The sequence below is a fragment of the Astyanax mexicanus genome, chromosome 19 (genome assembly GCF_023375975.1).
Source record: "Astyanax mexicanus isolate ESR-SI-001 chromosome 19, AstMex3_surface, whole genome shotgun sequence".
Classification (NCBI taxonomy): Eukaryota; Metazoa; Chordata; class Actinopteri; order Characiformes; family Acestrorhamphidae; genus Astyanax; species Astyanax mexicanus.
This window is the reverse complement of record NC_064426.1, coordinates 29,808,043-29,822,242: the sequence shown is the minus strand read 5'-3', so window position 1 is coordinate 29,822,242 and position 14,200 is coordinate 29,808,043. Positions and strand designations below refer to the sequence as shown.

General features: G+C 38.9%; 1 protein-coding gene across 10 annotated transcripts in view; it reads left to right on the top strand.

Annotated features, from left to right (window-relative positions):
- Positions 1-14,200, top strand: part of arhgap44a (Rho GTPase activating protein 44a) — an 86,386-nt gene that overhangs the window by 55,527 nt on the left and 16,659 nt on the right. For 9 of the 10 annotated variants that reach the window (XR_007427257.1, XR_007427256.1, XM_049468089.1 and 6 more), the window contains exons 12-18: positions 105-186; positions 2,044-2,124; positions 3,767-3,880; positions 6,046-6,137; positions 6,338-6,521; positions 10,716-10,733; positions 13,714-13,902. Coding sequence is in view for 8 of the 10 variants with exons in the window: in XM_049468089.1 (XP_049324046.1) it covers positions 105-186; positions 2,044-2,124; positions 3,767-3,880; positions 6,046-6,137; positions 6,338-6,521; positions 10,716-10,733; positions 13,714-13,902 (760 nt within the window). In the remaining 2 variants the exon portion in view is untranslated. The remainder of the gene's footprint in view (positions 1-104; positions 187-2,043; positions 2,125-3,766; positions 3,881-6,045; positions 6,138-6,337; positions 6,522-10,715; positions 10,734-13,713; positions 13,903-14,200) is intronic. The other variant, XM_049468091.1, reaches the window with a different exon arrangement.

Sequence of the window (14,200 nt, the reverse complement as noted above, 5' to 3'; positions counted from 1 at the left end):
TCTCTCTTTTTCTTTCACGGTTTGATGGCTTTTTTTTCTTACTTCTTTCTTTCTGCCTGTCTTTCTCCTCCCTGTCCCTCGTTCTTCTCCTCTCCCTGACACAGGAGCTCTGAAGTCGTATCTCCGTGAACTCCCTGAACCTCTGATGACCTCAGAGCTCTATGAGGAGTGGATTCAGGCTTCAAAGTAAGTCAATGGAACTCACGCCAATGATGCAAATAGAGAAACTCGCTATGTATAAAGTATATTTTTATAGTACTTTTATACGCGGTATACACTCACATGGCAAAACTCTTGGGATAGCAGTTTATTAATTGATGTTGTGAGGTGCTATCTTGTGAGTGGGGCTGAACACTAGCCAGAATGCTCATGGCAAGGCCTGATAGTGGGCTTCAAATTAATAGGCCGTTCCTTTTCGAGTATCATGCCTGTATTCCGGTAATACATTACAGAAATTAAAACCCACAGTGTGCAGTACAGTGGGTGCTAATGATTGTGACCCACAGAGTCTGTCCAATGACATATGGCATGTCAGGATATCATGTAATATCCAAAACTACATATTGCCACTCTCATGGAAAAACTTTAAATGTCAAAAATGGTATCTTTAAAAAAGGAGGAGAAAAAAAAATTTAATTGATTAAAATACTTACTCTGATTAATCACAGCAATATTTACGATTAATCACACATATTCTTCTTCCTAAGGTTTTAAGTGTATAATAATTAATAATAATTAAATGGATAATTAAGTTGATGTAGAATAATAAAAAATGTAAGATTGGCAAAATGGATTCATATTTATTATATTAGTGATGTCAGTCTTAAAAAAAAAGCTGTTAATTACAGCAATATTCTATTTTTCTTTTCTTAAAACTCTAAGTAAAAAAATAAATACTGGTATTGTTTAATTAGAATATGTGTTTGTGTGAGAGAGACAGGTAGATTAGATTAGAGTAGATTAGAGGGAGTTAATCAGCATAAATAAATAGCTTGTTATATTCTGAATGCTGTTTGCTAGGGTCTGTGGTAGAGATTATTCAAGTGAAAAACATTAACGCATTAAAGTTTCCAGATTAATTGCGTAAATTAACGTTGACACCAAAAGTAACAATGAAGGTCAAAGCTTTGGAATTTAATATAAATATTAGTAGGGTGAAAAAAGTGAAAAAAGATGAATATATTGGAGATATATTATGTTTTGTTATACTGACTTGCCCTGAAAATACCTGTAGTACTAATAATACCAGTTCTCGAAATACAGGATTGATTTGAATGAATAGTTTACAGGTAGGGGTTTGTGTTAGACTGTGACCATTTTCTGTTATGTTTAAAACCCCGACCACTAGATAGCAGTGTTGCGTTCATCAGATTCTACTCTTCTGATTGGTTAGAAGTAAAATATATTTTATTTTCGTAGTCATAGTCTCACTATATACAGCTCTGGAAAAAATTAAGTTTTTGAATCTGTTTCTGTGATTTTGCTATTTATAGGTTCATGTTTGAGTAAAATGAACATTTTTGTTTTATTCTATAAACTACGGACAGCATTTCTCCAAAATTCCAAATAAAAATATTGTAATTTAGAGCATTTATTTGCAGAAAATGAGATAACAAAAAAGATGCAGAACTTTCAGACCTCAAATAATGCAAAAAAACAAGTTCTTATTCATAAAGTTCTAAGAGTTCAGAAATCAATATTTGAAATCAATACTCTTGTTTTTAATCATAGTTTTCATGCATCTTGGCATGTTCTCCTCCACCAGTCTTACACACTGATTTTGGATAACTTTATTGCCGTCACTCCTGGTGCAAAACTTCAAGCAGTTCAGCTTGGTTTGATGGTTGTGATCATCCATCTTCCTCTTGATTATATTCCAGACGTTTTCAATTTGGTAAAATCAAAGAAGCTCATCATTTTTAAGTGGTCTCTTGTTTTTTTTTCTCAGAGCTGCATATGCCATGAACACTGCATAGCATACTCTATTATATATAGCATTGCTTATTGTACACACACATTTCTTTTGCAATTATATCTCTCCAGTATTCAAGACATGGACAAGAGGCTCCAGGCCCTGCTGAACTCGTGTGAGAAACTTCCAACTGACAATTTAAACAATTTCAGGTGAGGACTGCTGTTTATTTACCTGCTGCTTCATTAGCTGTAAGTGTGTTTGGATCAGTCAGGGAGACGAAAGCCCATTACTGGAGAAATGTGTCGGACAGCGCGTCTCTGACGGACGTTCGAGGAGAGAGAGCTTCCATCCTCAGTGACAATCAGCGGGCAAATTTCCTCTGCTCTGATTAATTTTGTGGGCCGGCTGTTCAGAGCAGCTCATTGGCTCTGCCCAGGTTTCTCATGTTTGGCGGGAAAAAACCTGTTTACTCAGACCTGAGGGAATGAATTCTGTCTTCACTGTACTCGAGTGTTTATTCTGTCTGTAATGAAAGAAAGACTTGTGAGGAGGAATGATTTTTTTACAATGTAATTGTTTTGACTGCATGATTTCCCTGGGAGGTTATTTAAGGACTATTAGACAATTTTTCTCCCTATTAACCACTAATTCAGAACTGAAAATAATATTCCTAATCATTTTACCGGCAGTATCAGCAAACACGGTCTGTCAGGAGCCTGAGAAAACCTGTGTGTAAAATGAATGTAATGTAATACAGAATTGAAGATGAAGCCCTGGCATATTATATCTACAATATACTGTATTTTACTCAGCTACTGTGAGATACTGTATATAAGCTAGAGCTGGGCAATATATTGATATTTTATGAAATCGTGATACATTTTCTTATTGTATCTACAGTATTATTTCATAAACACATCAAGGGTATCATCAGCGTTTAAAGAACACTGAAATAAATGCACGTTTCATTAAAGAGAGTGTAAAAATCTGTTTAATTGGTTGATGTGCAAAAAAAATAATAAATAATCACAATTTTATTTTGTTTTGTATTCTTCATATCGACATCAATAACGAGCAAAGACGAGTTTCTCCGATTTTGCAATTTATAGGTATATATTTGAGTAAAATGAACATTGTTGATTTATTCTATAAACTACGGACAACATATGTCCTAAATTCCAAATAAAAATATTGTCATTTTATTTGCATAAAATAAGAAATGGAAGAGCTTTCAGACCTCAAATAATACAAAGAAAACTAGTTTTTATAAAGTATTTATAAAGTTTTAAGAGTTCAGAAATCCATATTTAGTGGAATAACCCTGGTTGTAATCTTGGCATGTTCTCCTCCACCAGTCTTACACACTGCTTTTGGATAACTTTATACCTTTACTCCTGGTGCAAAAATTCAAGCAGTTCAGTTTGGTTTGATGGCTTGTGATCATCCATCTTCCTCTTAATTATATTCCATTTTTAAGCAGTCTCTTATTTCTTTTCCAGAGTCGTATATTAAAATATAAAAAATATTAATTATATATTAAAAAGCCTTCATTTTTCAGCCCTCTATGTAATATGCTGATACTGTAGTGATTGTGTTGATGTCAATGACTGTGTAACCTTGACGCGGTTGTCATATTGAGGCTGTGTTTGGAGGTTAATTGTGGTTCTCCACAGACCCTGAGTGTTTTGTTTTACCTGCTTCGGCCCGGAGAGCTGAGTCCACTGAAATATTGATACGGCTCAGACAGAAATAGCAGATGTGAGAGGAGGCTGCAGGCCGGGCAGTCTGTGTAAATACTGTAGATTAAAACACTGGCTTTTTCATTTGTCACCCTGCTTCTGTCTTCCACAGATACTTAATTAAATTCCTATCCAAGCTCACAGAGTACCAGGACTCCAACAAGATGACTCCTGGTAACATCGCAATAGTACTCGGACCCAATCTGCTGTGGTCGCATTCTGAAGCGTGAGTGTGTCCCTGATTTTTATTTCATATTGATCATAAATATATCTGCTGTAGAGATTTCCCTGCTCTCCAGTTTTTTATTGTATCGGGAAAAGAAACGTTGGTACCATATTAAATTGGACGCTGTAACTGTGTGTGTCTGTTCGTGTCCTGTCCTGTGACTGTGTGTAAGCATGGACAGCGCAACATCTATCAAAAGAAAAGCTAGCTTAGGTCTAGAGCCTCTGCTGGCTGGTTGCAGTATGACGTGTAATGTATTTCAATTCATTCCCATTATATCTTTCAATGACAAAACAGCTCTGCTCATTTTTCTATCTCTTTTTTCTTTTTTACCTTCTAAGGGCTATACCTTACACTTAGCACAAGGCACATAACAGTGCTCATTGCTATCTTACACCCCACCGACAGTCTATTTTCCTGTCTTTCGCCTGCTTTGTTTAAATAGCTACAGTGATTTTGAATATAGCTGCGCTGATGGGTGTAATAGTGTCGAAATAAGGCGTGTTCAGGTAAATTTCTAGCTTATTGCTGTCTTGGCAACAAAAAAAACAACAGGTGTGCCACTAACTGAAAACAACCTAAACAGGCGTCAACAGTCAGATGTTCAGATTGCTATCTGTTAAATTGTCAACACAGGTGCGTCTCCAGCTTGCATATACCGCTGCTTGTTAAACACTCATGGACACTGCACCATTAAAATAGCAATCCCTCTTTTAGTACATGCCTTTTTTTTCACATTTCGAGCCGCGCAAGACATACTTTCCCCGTTGTTATGACACCAAAAAAAACACAGACATGCCCTAAATTAAGTTCTGTGGTGCATTTTTTTCATTTTTATTCTGTTATATTGCGAGATGGCAGGGTTACACTTAAGTAGGACATGAATAATAGCATTAGTTGGAACTAGTCATCATACTTCTATACTATTGTTGTGCTGTTGCTCGTACAAACATAATACTCTGTACATAGTTATTTTTGATAGTTTTCAATACTTTTCAATAGTTTTCGATAGTTTGATAGTTGAGTGTTAGTATAAAATTGGCTAGTGTAACGTTATTGCACAAGCCCATTAGAAGTAGTTGAATTAGGCAGCTAGAATTTATATGTAGCCTGATTCATCACTCTTTCCAAATCTTTTAAAACTGATTCAATCTGTTCATTTTTTTTCCTTCTTTCAATTGTCACAGGACCATAGCAACTATGGTCTGTTTCATCAGCAAACAGAGCTGAGCTCCAGTGCTGTAATTTCATAGAAAAGTAAATTCCTCTTGGCTGTCTTGTAGTCCTTCTGGGCTCTATACTGCCTCCATTTATTAAAGGTATTGCCAGTACACACTCTGACACTGTAATTGATAGACTATAAACCTTTTGCATTGTGTAATAATAATTATCGTTTTGTTTTTTTTGTTTTTTTGGTTACAATTTAGAAAAAAAAATAAGAAAAAAGTATCGTTTAGATATCGGTACAGAATTCAAAGTATGAATATCGGTACCAGTATCAAAAATTGTAAAACAATACCCAGCCCTGGTCGCTTGATGGGTAACTTGCAAAATTAGCCAGGATTCTTACTGGCTACTGCAATACACTTCCACAGAAACAGAACTTGGGACGATGTGAGCAAATTGTAACACTGAATTAAATCTCTGCATTGAGTTAACACACTGTTTATAATGTGGCCTGCACTCAGCGAGCAGCCCACTCCACTTGTGCATTCATGTGTCTGCATTGCTCTGCAGTTTAACTGTGAAGCTGGGAATGTGTAGGTGGGAACACAAGGCTTGGCAGACCAGTCACAGATGCTGCGGTCTGTGTTGCTGCCACACGTAGTTACATTTCTGAGGAGGCATGTGTCAGGATATGACATGGAGTACGTGGCTAGGCATTTGGTATGTGTGTGTTAGAGGCATTAGCCTTTAGACTGCACTCTGAACTCTAAACTGCAGGCAATCTGAAGAGGTGGGCGTTCAAAATTGGCGTTCAAAAAGCTGCAAAACTGACCACCTTCCGGACATTTTTGGCTTTATTTCTATGAAGACATAAAAGAGAAGAAACTGAACCATGGCGTCCATGCTTATATACAGCCATTGGTTTTGATCTAGCTGTAGGTGTGTTTTTATTGGATGTGAAATATTTGAATTAAACGGGTCATTTATTGTTTCTTTAGGAACATGACAGAAATGATGACCACAGTGTCCCTGCAAATTGTGGGAATCATTGAGCCAATCATCCAGCACGCTGACTGGTTCTTCCCAGGAGGTGAGAAAATCAAAATCACACACTCTATCCCTCTCTTTCTCTTTCTTTTTCTCTTTCTTTTTCCCTCTCTCTCTTTTTCTCTCTTTCTCTTTATTTCTCTCTCCCTCACACCCCCCCCCCCCCCCACACACACACACACACACCAGTCCCTAACCCCCCCCCCTGAGAGATCTGAACTGGTTTTCCTCCGCTATTTTTAGATATCGAGTTCAACCTGACGGGCAGCTACGGCAGCCCCATGCACACCAACCACAACTCCAACTACAGCTCCATGCCCTCTCCAGACATGGACCAATCGGAGCGCAAGCAGCCGCACGACCAGAGCCGACGCCCCCTCAGCGTCGCCACCGACAACATGATGCTGGAGTTCTACAAAAAGGACGGGTAGGGCTTTTATTATTTATTTCTCTCTCCTGCACAAGCTGTTCCTCTCCTTCGCTCCCTCTGTGCGACTCCCACACACTCGCTCTTTCCTCTCCAACATTAAAGTGCCCACATGCCACATTTTCCTCATGCTTTATTTTTCTGCTCGTGCATTTTGGGTGGGTTTATGCACCAAAAAAAAATATATTTCAGATATTTTACATGATCTCTGTGACCTCTTTTTTTTTCCAATCTCTCTTTATCTTTTGCTTCTGTGTCTTTAAACACAGTGATTACAAAACAAGCACGTAAAATAATTATAACAGTACAATTCAAAAACACTAGAGAGAGTTTTCCGCCCTGTCCCCTCCTTCCTAGATACAAAGCTCACATGGGTTGCCAGGTAGTGGACACTGGACCTACATGAACAAGTGCAAGATGTCTTTAAGAGTTTTTGCAATGGCAACATATAATCAATCACATTTCAAAGCTAAATTGAGTGAATATAAAGTAACATTTTCTCTCTGACTGACCAGCTTACAGTTTTTGGTTAATAGAAGATTTTGTAAACATTACAGTTAATGTTTTTAGAACCTTTAATCTGTCAAGTTTTCTGTATGTTCTTGGATTGCTTATGGCTAATCTTCCTGTAAGCTTTTCAAAACGTTGCTAAACATTGCTAGAATGTTTTTGGTTAGCTGTGGACACTGTGGTCATCATTTCTATCATGTTCCCAAAAACATCAATGAACCGTTTAATCCACATATTTCACCTCCAATAAAAACACACCTACAGCAAGATCAAAACGATGGCTGTATATTGTCGCTGTCCAATGAAAAACACTTATCTCTATTTTTGTTGATTTTTAGTTTACTACATAATTTGAACAGACAAACTGTCCCTTATACTGTGCCAAAATGTATTGATGAACAGACAAATAGAAATGCTTTAAAAAAAAAAGAAACGCTTTGAAATGACCTGAACTTAACTCTTTTTACATTGACTTCCATTGAAAGTTAAGAAGGTTTTTACCTGCAATGTCTGGATCATTTTACCTTCTGGCTTGATAACACAGCTTCACAATGACCATTAAGTTGGCTTAAATTGCCCATCTCTACTAGTGGTTGTGATAAAATAACTACCTAGACAGGTTAGTAAACCTTGGCTGAAGCTCAGTGATTACCTGTTAGGGGGAAATTAGCCAGTTTGTAGTCCTTCTAGACTCTAAGCTCCTTCAGGACTCTAAGCTATCTCCAAATTATCCTCATTGAATGTTTTCACTAGCATTTTACTCTTGTCTTGGCTCATGCAGCATTTTAAAATGCTGATTAGTAGAACGTTTTTTGAACATAACAGTTAACTTTTTTAGAACTTTTAATCCGTCAAGTTTTTTATTTAACGTTTTCAAACGTTCTAGAAAAAATTGCTGCTACATTACTTGTGTCTCACTTAATGTTACTATAATGTTTGTATTTGTCCACTTTGGAATGTTATGTAAGAAACAGTCTAAAAAGGTTGTGATGCAAACCATTATCACGTCACGTTATTAAGTTCACAGAACTTTATTCCTATCATGGTACAGGCTAATCTTCCTAAAACCTTTTCAAAACATTGCTAAACGTTCTTAGAATGTTCTCGGTTAGCTAGGCTTAATAACACAGCTGAACAAGGAATTCTGAGTATGCATGCACACAAGCACTCAAATGTTAAAATGATTTAAGATGCCCATCTCTACTAGTGGTTGTGATAAAATAACTATCTACCTCAGGTGAAGCTCAGTGATTACCTGTTCAGAAGCAAATTTGCCAGCTCTGAGTCCGTCTTGTAGTCCTTCTAGACTCCAAACTGTCTCCATCTATCCTCATAAAATGTATTCACTAGCATTTTACTCTTGGCTTGGCTCGTGCAGCATTTTATTTAGAAGGTTGCTGAGGTTACTTTGAACATCTTCTCCAAGACCCACAATCTCATCAACATTTTTCATTGCCATCACAACCATGGCAAATTTAAAACGGATTGCCTTTGCAACTTAGTTTGCAAACAGTCTCGGTTCCGAAGATGTGGATCCATTAAGTCTTCTAGCATCTCTTCAGCTGTCAAAATCAGCAGCGTCCTCACATAGCATCACGCTAAATGGCTCATTACGGGCCGAGCCGAGCTCTGTAGCACTCCTCCTACAGATTAGAGGTGACGGAGAGAGATTGAGTGTAAAAGCTAATGCATGCCGTAATGACTTGCTTATCATACGGCCTTCCGGCGTTATCCGCTCAGATGTGGCGATTACACAACGGCCCAACTCCCTCCACTCGCGCTCGCTTAAGCCCGGCTCGTCCCTGGCTGGACGAGCGCGGTCTCTATGGCAACCTGCTCGGTGTGTGATGGAAGGCGAGACCTGGGTTATCATTCAGTGAGGGGGCTGGAGCTCTGCTGCTGAACGCTGGGAGACACGCAGCAGATGTGGCCAGCTCAGCCTCCTGCCACCTGCAATGCGTCGGCAGGTGGAAAACTACCGCGTGTGGAGGCGGCGGCTCCAGCGCTCATGCACACCCAGCCGCCGTGGCAGTCAGTCAACACCCTCAGCTTAGTGTTATTTATACTGTTATTTATCTCCTGAGCTCACATTACCAGAATCACTGCTTTGATTTGATCAGTCTGCCTGATCTGATCTAATCCTGATCTGATTACTGAATATGTATAAAAAAAATCTATTTGATCATTTTTAAACTGTACCATTAATAAGCCTTTTAAGTCTGTTATAAGGATTTCTCATGAATCATGGCAGGTGTCATCCAGCATTGCTACTGCAGTGTTAGCATGCTGGCTACAGGTGTCATCCAGCATTGCTACTGCAGTGTTAGCATGCTGGCTACAGGTGTAATCCAGCATTGCTGCTGCAGTGTTAGCACGCTGGCTACAGGTGTCATCCAGCATTGCTACTGCAGTGTTAGCATGCTGGCTACAGGTGTCATCCAGCATTGCTACTGCAATGTTATCACGCTGGCTACAGGTGTAATCCAGCATTGCTACTGCAGTGTTAACACACTGGCTTCAGGTGTCATCCAGCATTGCTACTGCAGTGTTAACATGCTGGCTACAGGTGTCATCCAGCATTGCTACTGCAGTGTTAGCACGCTGGCTACAGGTGTCATCCAGCATTGCTACTGCAATGTTAGCATGCTGGCTACAGGTGTAATGCAGCATTGCTACTGCAGTGTTAGCACACTGGCTACAGGTGTCATCCAGCATTGCTACTGCAATGTTAGCATGCTGGCTACAGGTGTAATGCAGCATTGCTACTGCAGTGTTAACACGCTGGCTTCAGGTGTCATCCAGCATTGCTACTGCAGTGTTAACACGCTGGCTACAGGTGTCATCCAGCATTGCTACTGCAGTGTTAACACGCTGGCTACAGGTGTCATCCAGCATTGTCGCCATCTACTGTACCCACCCAGAGAGAGCAAGGCCAATTGTGCTCTCTCAGGGCTCCGGAGGCTGATGGCAATCATTTTTAAGAAGCATAACTGCATCTTGCCTGGCATTTATTTTCAAATGCAGAATTAGTTTCCTTGGGTTGACCGTACCACTTTCATATTTTGTATTTCCTATCCATATTCATACACTTCTCTTTTTAAAGTGTTCAGTATAATGATGGTGCACTATCTTCCGACAGTTTTCGAACTTCAGACTAAGCTGTTTTTTCAGTTAAAAGAGAGAGAGAGAGAGAGAGAGAGAGAGACTCTTCTCTGTTTGTGTTTGTCTCTGTCCACAGCACTCAGGCTTGGGGGGTGGGGGGTAATTAGAGTAAATGAGGCTTAATAGCTTCACAGCAGGGGGAAGATGCCAGCTGCTTATTTGGGCCTACTTTCCCTCACCTCCAGATGCCTGCCTTTCCCTAACTGTGTCCAAATATGTCCGTCTCCACCAAACGCATCCCTGCGGTTACCCACTCTCCACTTAACCCTTCCATTTTAAAGTTATGAACAAAACTCTGAACTTCGCAGGATTGGAATATATTTATTCTTTTATCATTCCATTCTCACCCCATTCCCCCCCCATTCCTTCATCCATTCTCTCCAGCAGTCCACCACCTCCTCTTCCTGCACCGTGGCTCTCTAACCTACTCTGCCAGCCCAGTTGCCAGACTGTGAATGCACTGTGACACAAGCCCTTTTAATCTGACATCTAACCTTCATTCCTCTCTTCTTACCAATGCAGCATTAGGAAAATACAAAGGTACTGTTAGTTTTCTCTCCTCTATTGTCTCATTTCATAAACAAGGGATGCACCGAAACGACAAAGTATTTTAATATTCCTACAGACAAACCAACAATGCACACTACATTTACCTCAGCAGAGCTATTTTAATCATATATTTATGATTAGAATAAGATATATTAATTTTTTATCAGCGCAATTTCAGTAATTACATTACATTACAGTCAGTCAATACATTTCTTGCAATTTGAATCATGTATTTATTTCAGCACTGCTATTTTAATCATACATTTTACTCAGCAGTGAAATTTGAATCATAAATTTACCTCAGCACTGCTATTCTAATTCTATATGTATTTCAGCACGGTTATTCAAATCATATATTTCATATATTCATGATTAGAATGAGGTACATTTACCTCATCATTGCAATTTCAGTCAGATTTACCTCAGTAGAGCTATGCTAATCATAAGTTGACCTCAGAAGAGCAATTTTAGTAATAGATTTATCTCAGCACTGCTATTCAAATCGTATATTTTTGTATTAGCACTGCAAATCTAATCATATATTTATGATTAGAATGAGGCATATTTACCTCATCGGTGCAGTTTCAGTCAAATTGACCTCAGCACTGCTATTCTAATCATACATTTTTTTCAGCAATGCCATTGTAATCATACATTTTCCTAAGCAGTGCAATTATAATCATATATATATTTTAGCACTGCTATTCTAATCATAAATTTTACTCAGCAGTGCAATTTTAATCATACATTTACCTCAGCTGTTCTATTTTAGTCAGAATTTGCCTCAGCACTGCATTCTAATCATATACTTATCTCAGCACTGCTATTCTAATCATATATTTATCTCAGCAGTACTCTAAGAAAAAGTAAATCACAAATTAGTGAAATGCACACAGAGAAAAATAGCCAGATGTTTTGTAAACATACACATGCTAAGGCTAAGTTAGCCAAGCTAACATTACTATCCTATCCCTGTACAGTTTGTATCTTTTAATTGGAAATCAAGCAGTTTATAAAGAGGTTTTAATTAATCTAATTAATTTAGATAAATCCTAACATTTGCATAAACACAGCAATATGTTTGTCTTTTCACTTATTTGGTGCATTCCTTTCATGAACTCTGCTTCTCTGTTGATGTATTAAAGCATGAAGTATTTTTAAGTGTCTGTTTGGAAGAAAATCAAATGTAAAGTTTTTCTCTTGCCCCAAATGTAGCCGATCTAACAAAGCCTCTTTATTTTTGCAGTGGTGGTAGGACTGATATAGCTGCAGAATAAATATAAAGAATTAAGCTTTTTTAATAGGATGTGAGAAAATCACAAATCACACAACCAAACCGAAGAATCTGGAGTTGGAACAGTATCATAATCTCGAAAAATGCAAGATGAATGTGATGAGGTGATGGGGTATCATACATTACTGTATGTTTCAGAAGTACTGCAGTTCATTCCACATCAGTACTTGACCTCATTATTGTTCTTCTAGCTGATTGCAATCAAATCCTTACAGAAAAGTATTGGAAAGCCTTCCCAAAGGAATGAAGAAATTTACTGCAGCAACTTAGTTTACTCTCCCTCTCTTACACTATCCAGAACCACTGCAAGCTTCTATTTTTGATAAGCTGCATTTGCCTTGGTGCTCCAGTGCAAATTAGGGCTGCACCATATATCGTTTAAGCATCGTCATCGTGATGTGCGCATGCACAGTAGTCACATCGCAGGACATGCGATGTCACTTGAGGCAGTTAAATCAAACACTTCATGTTACAATGGTTTGATTCTTGACACAAGAAGTAGATACACAGCGCTGTCTCTGTGTCTGTGTAAGTGACAGGCTGCTACTGCCTGAGAAGCGCAAGGGGGAGCGTGAGGGGTGGGCAAGAGTAAACACAAGGTAACCGCATGACCTCCATTCACATGGTTGGGCACGTGCTTGTAAACGCATGTGTTGAAAGCTGTGTATCTCAGTTCAGCACAGTTTTGCAGCTTAGATATTTCCAGTTACAGCTGAATTCATGCTTTTAATCCCAGAAAAATGATCTTATTTACCTTTTAAAAAGCCATTGAAATGCCCGATTAAAGGGCCGATTACTGTTGTTTTGAGTGCCCAGTGCTGACTCAGTTCTTGATCAGTCTTGATCAGTGTGGGCGGGGCTGGTGACATCATTGGCCCTGCATTGTTTAATGTTGAGATATATACTGTATTGTCGAAAAAAGAACATTTGCAATGTAAAATTTTTCCAATATTGTGCAGCCCTAGTTCAAATCCAAAGAAGCTTTGGACAAGAGACACATCTTCTAAATTGTCTATATAAAATTTGGGGATTTTTTAAACATACATACATTTACCTCAGTGGAGCTATTCTAATCATAAATTTACCTCAGTAAAGCAATTTTAGTAAAAGATTTATCTCAGCACTGCTATTCAAATCGCATATTTATCTCATATATGTATTTCAGCACTGTTATTCTAATCATACAAAGCTGTGCACCTCAGTCCAGCACAGTTTTGCAGTGCAGATATTTCCAGTTACAGCTGAATTTACACTTTTAACCCCAGAAAAAACTCCCTTATTTACTTTTTAAAAAGACATTTAAATGCCTGATTAAAGGGTCGATTGACTGTTGTTTTGCTGTTTTCCTCGGGTTTTGAGTGCTCGACACTGACTCAGCTCTTGATCTCTCTGGACACGAGACAGCGTGCGGGTTGGGGGCGGGGCTGGTGACATCATGGGCCCTGCATTGTTCAATATCACAAGATATATCGTCGAACAAAAAAGAACATTTGCAATGTAAAATGTTTTCAAAATCGTGCAGCCTTCAGCCTTCAATCCAAAGAAGCTATACATTTTAAAGATGCTAATTTAATTACATTAGATTTTCTTCCAAATGACTCCTTTAACATCGTTCACCTGTTGTAAATAGTGTTTGGCTCTATTGACTGAGTGTGTTTGCTCTCTGTGTGGGTATAGTATGGGGGTAAGAGTGATGGACACGTCCTGGGTCAAGGGAAAAGGCGCCTCCACTCTGGCTCGGAAAGCCTCATCCACCCCACCCAGTGCACAGCCCCCAGGTTCGCCAGCAGACACCCTCCTCTCCGAGCAGTGCGGGGATTTAGCCACCTCCCCCATCCCCACTCCTCCTCCTGTGGACCGGGCCGGGTAAGCGGGTTCCTCTTTATTATATTAAACATTCTCGCTCTCTTAATCCCCAACATCACCACTACTGTAACACTACTGTAGGTCTGTAAACTAGGTGTGCACATTCTGACACACAGGGATATCCAGCTCTGGTTCCATGTCTTACTTCTCACTCATTTCCCCCTGTAATGATCTTTATAATTGTTTTATACTTAAATAACAGAAGTATTTACGTACAAAAGGGAGTTTGCTGATAAAAAAAAATGCTAGTAGGACCACACGGGCAAGGGATTACTTTCTCAAACCTATGGAAAGCTCT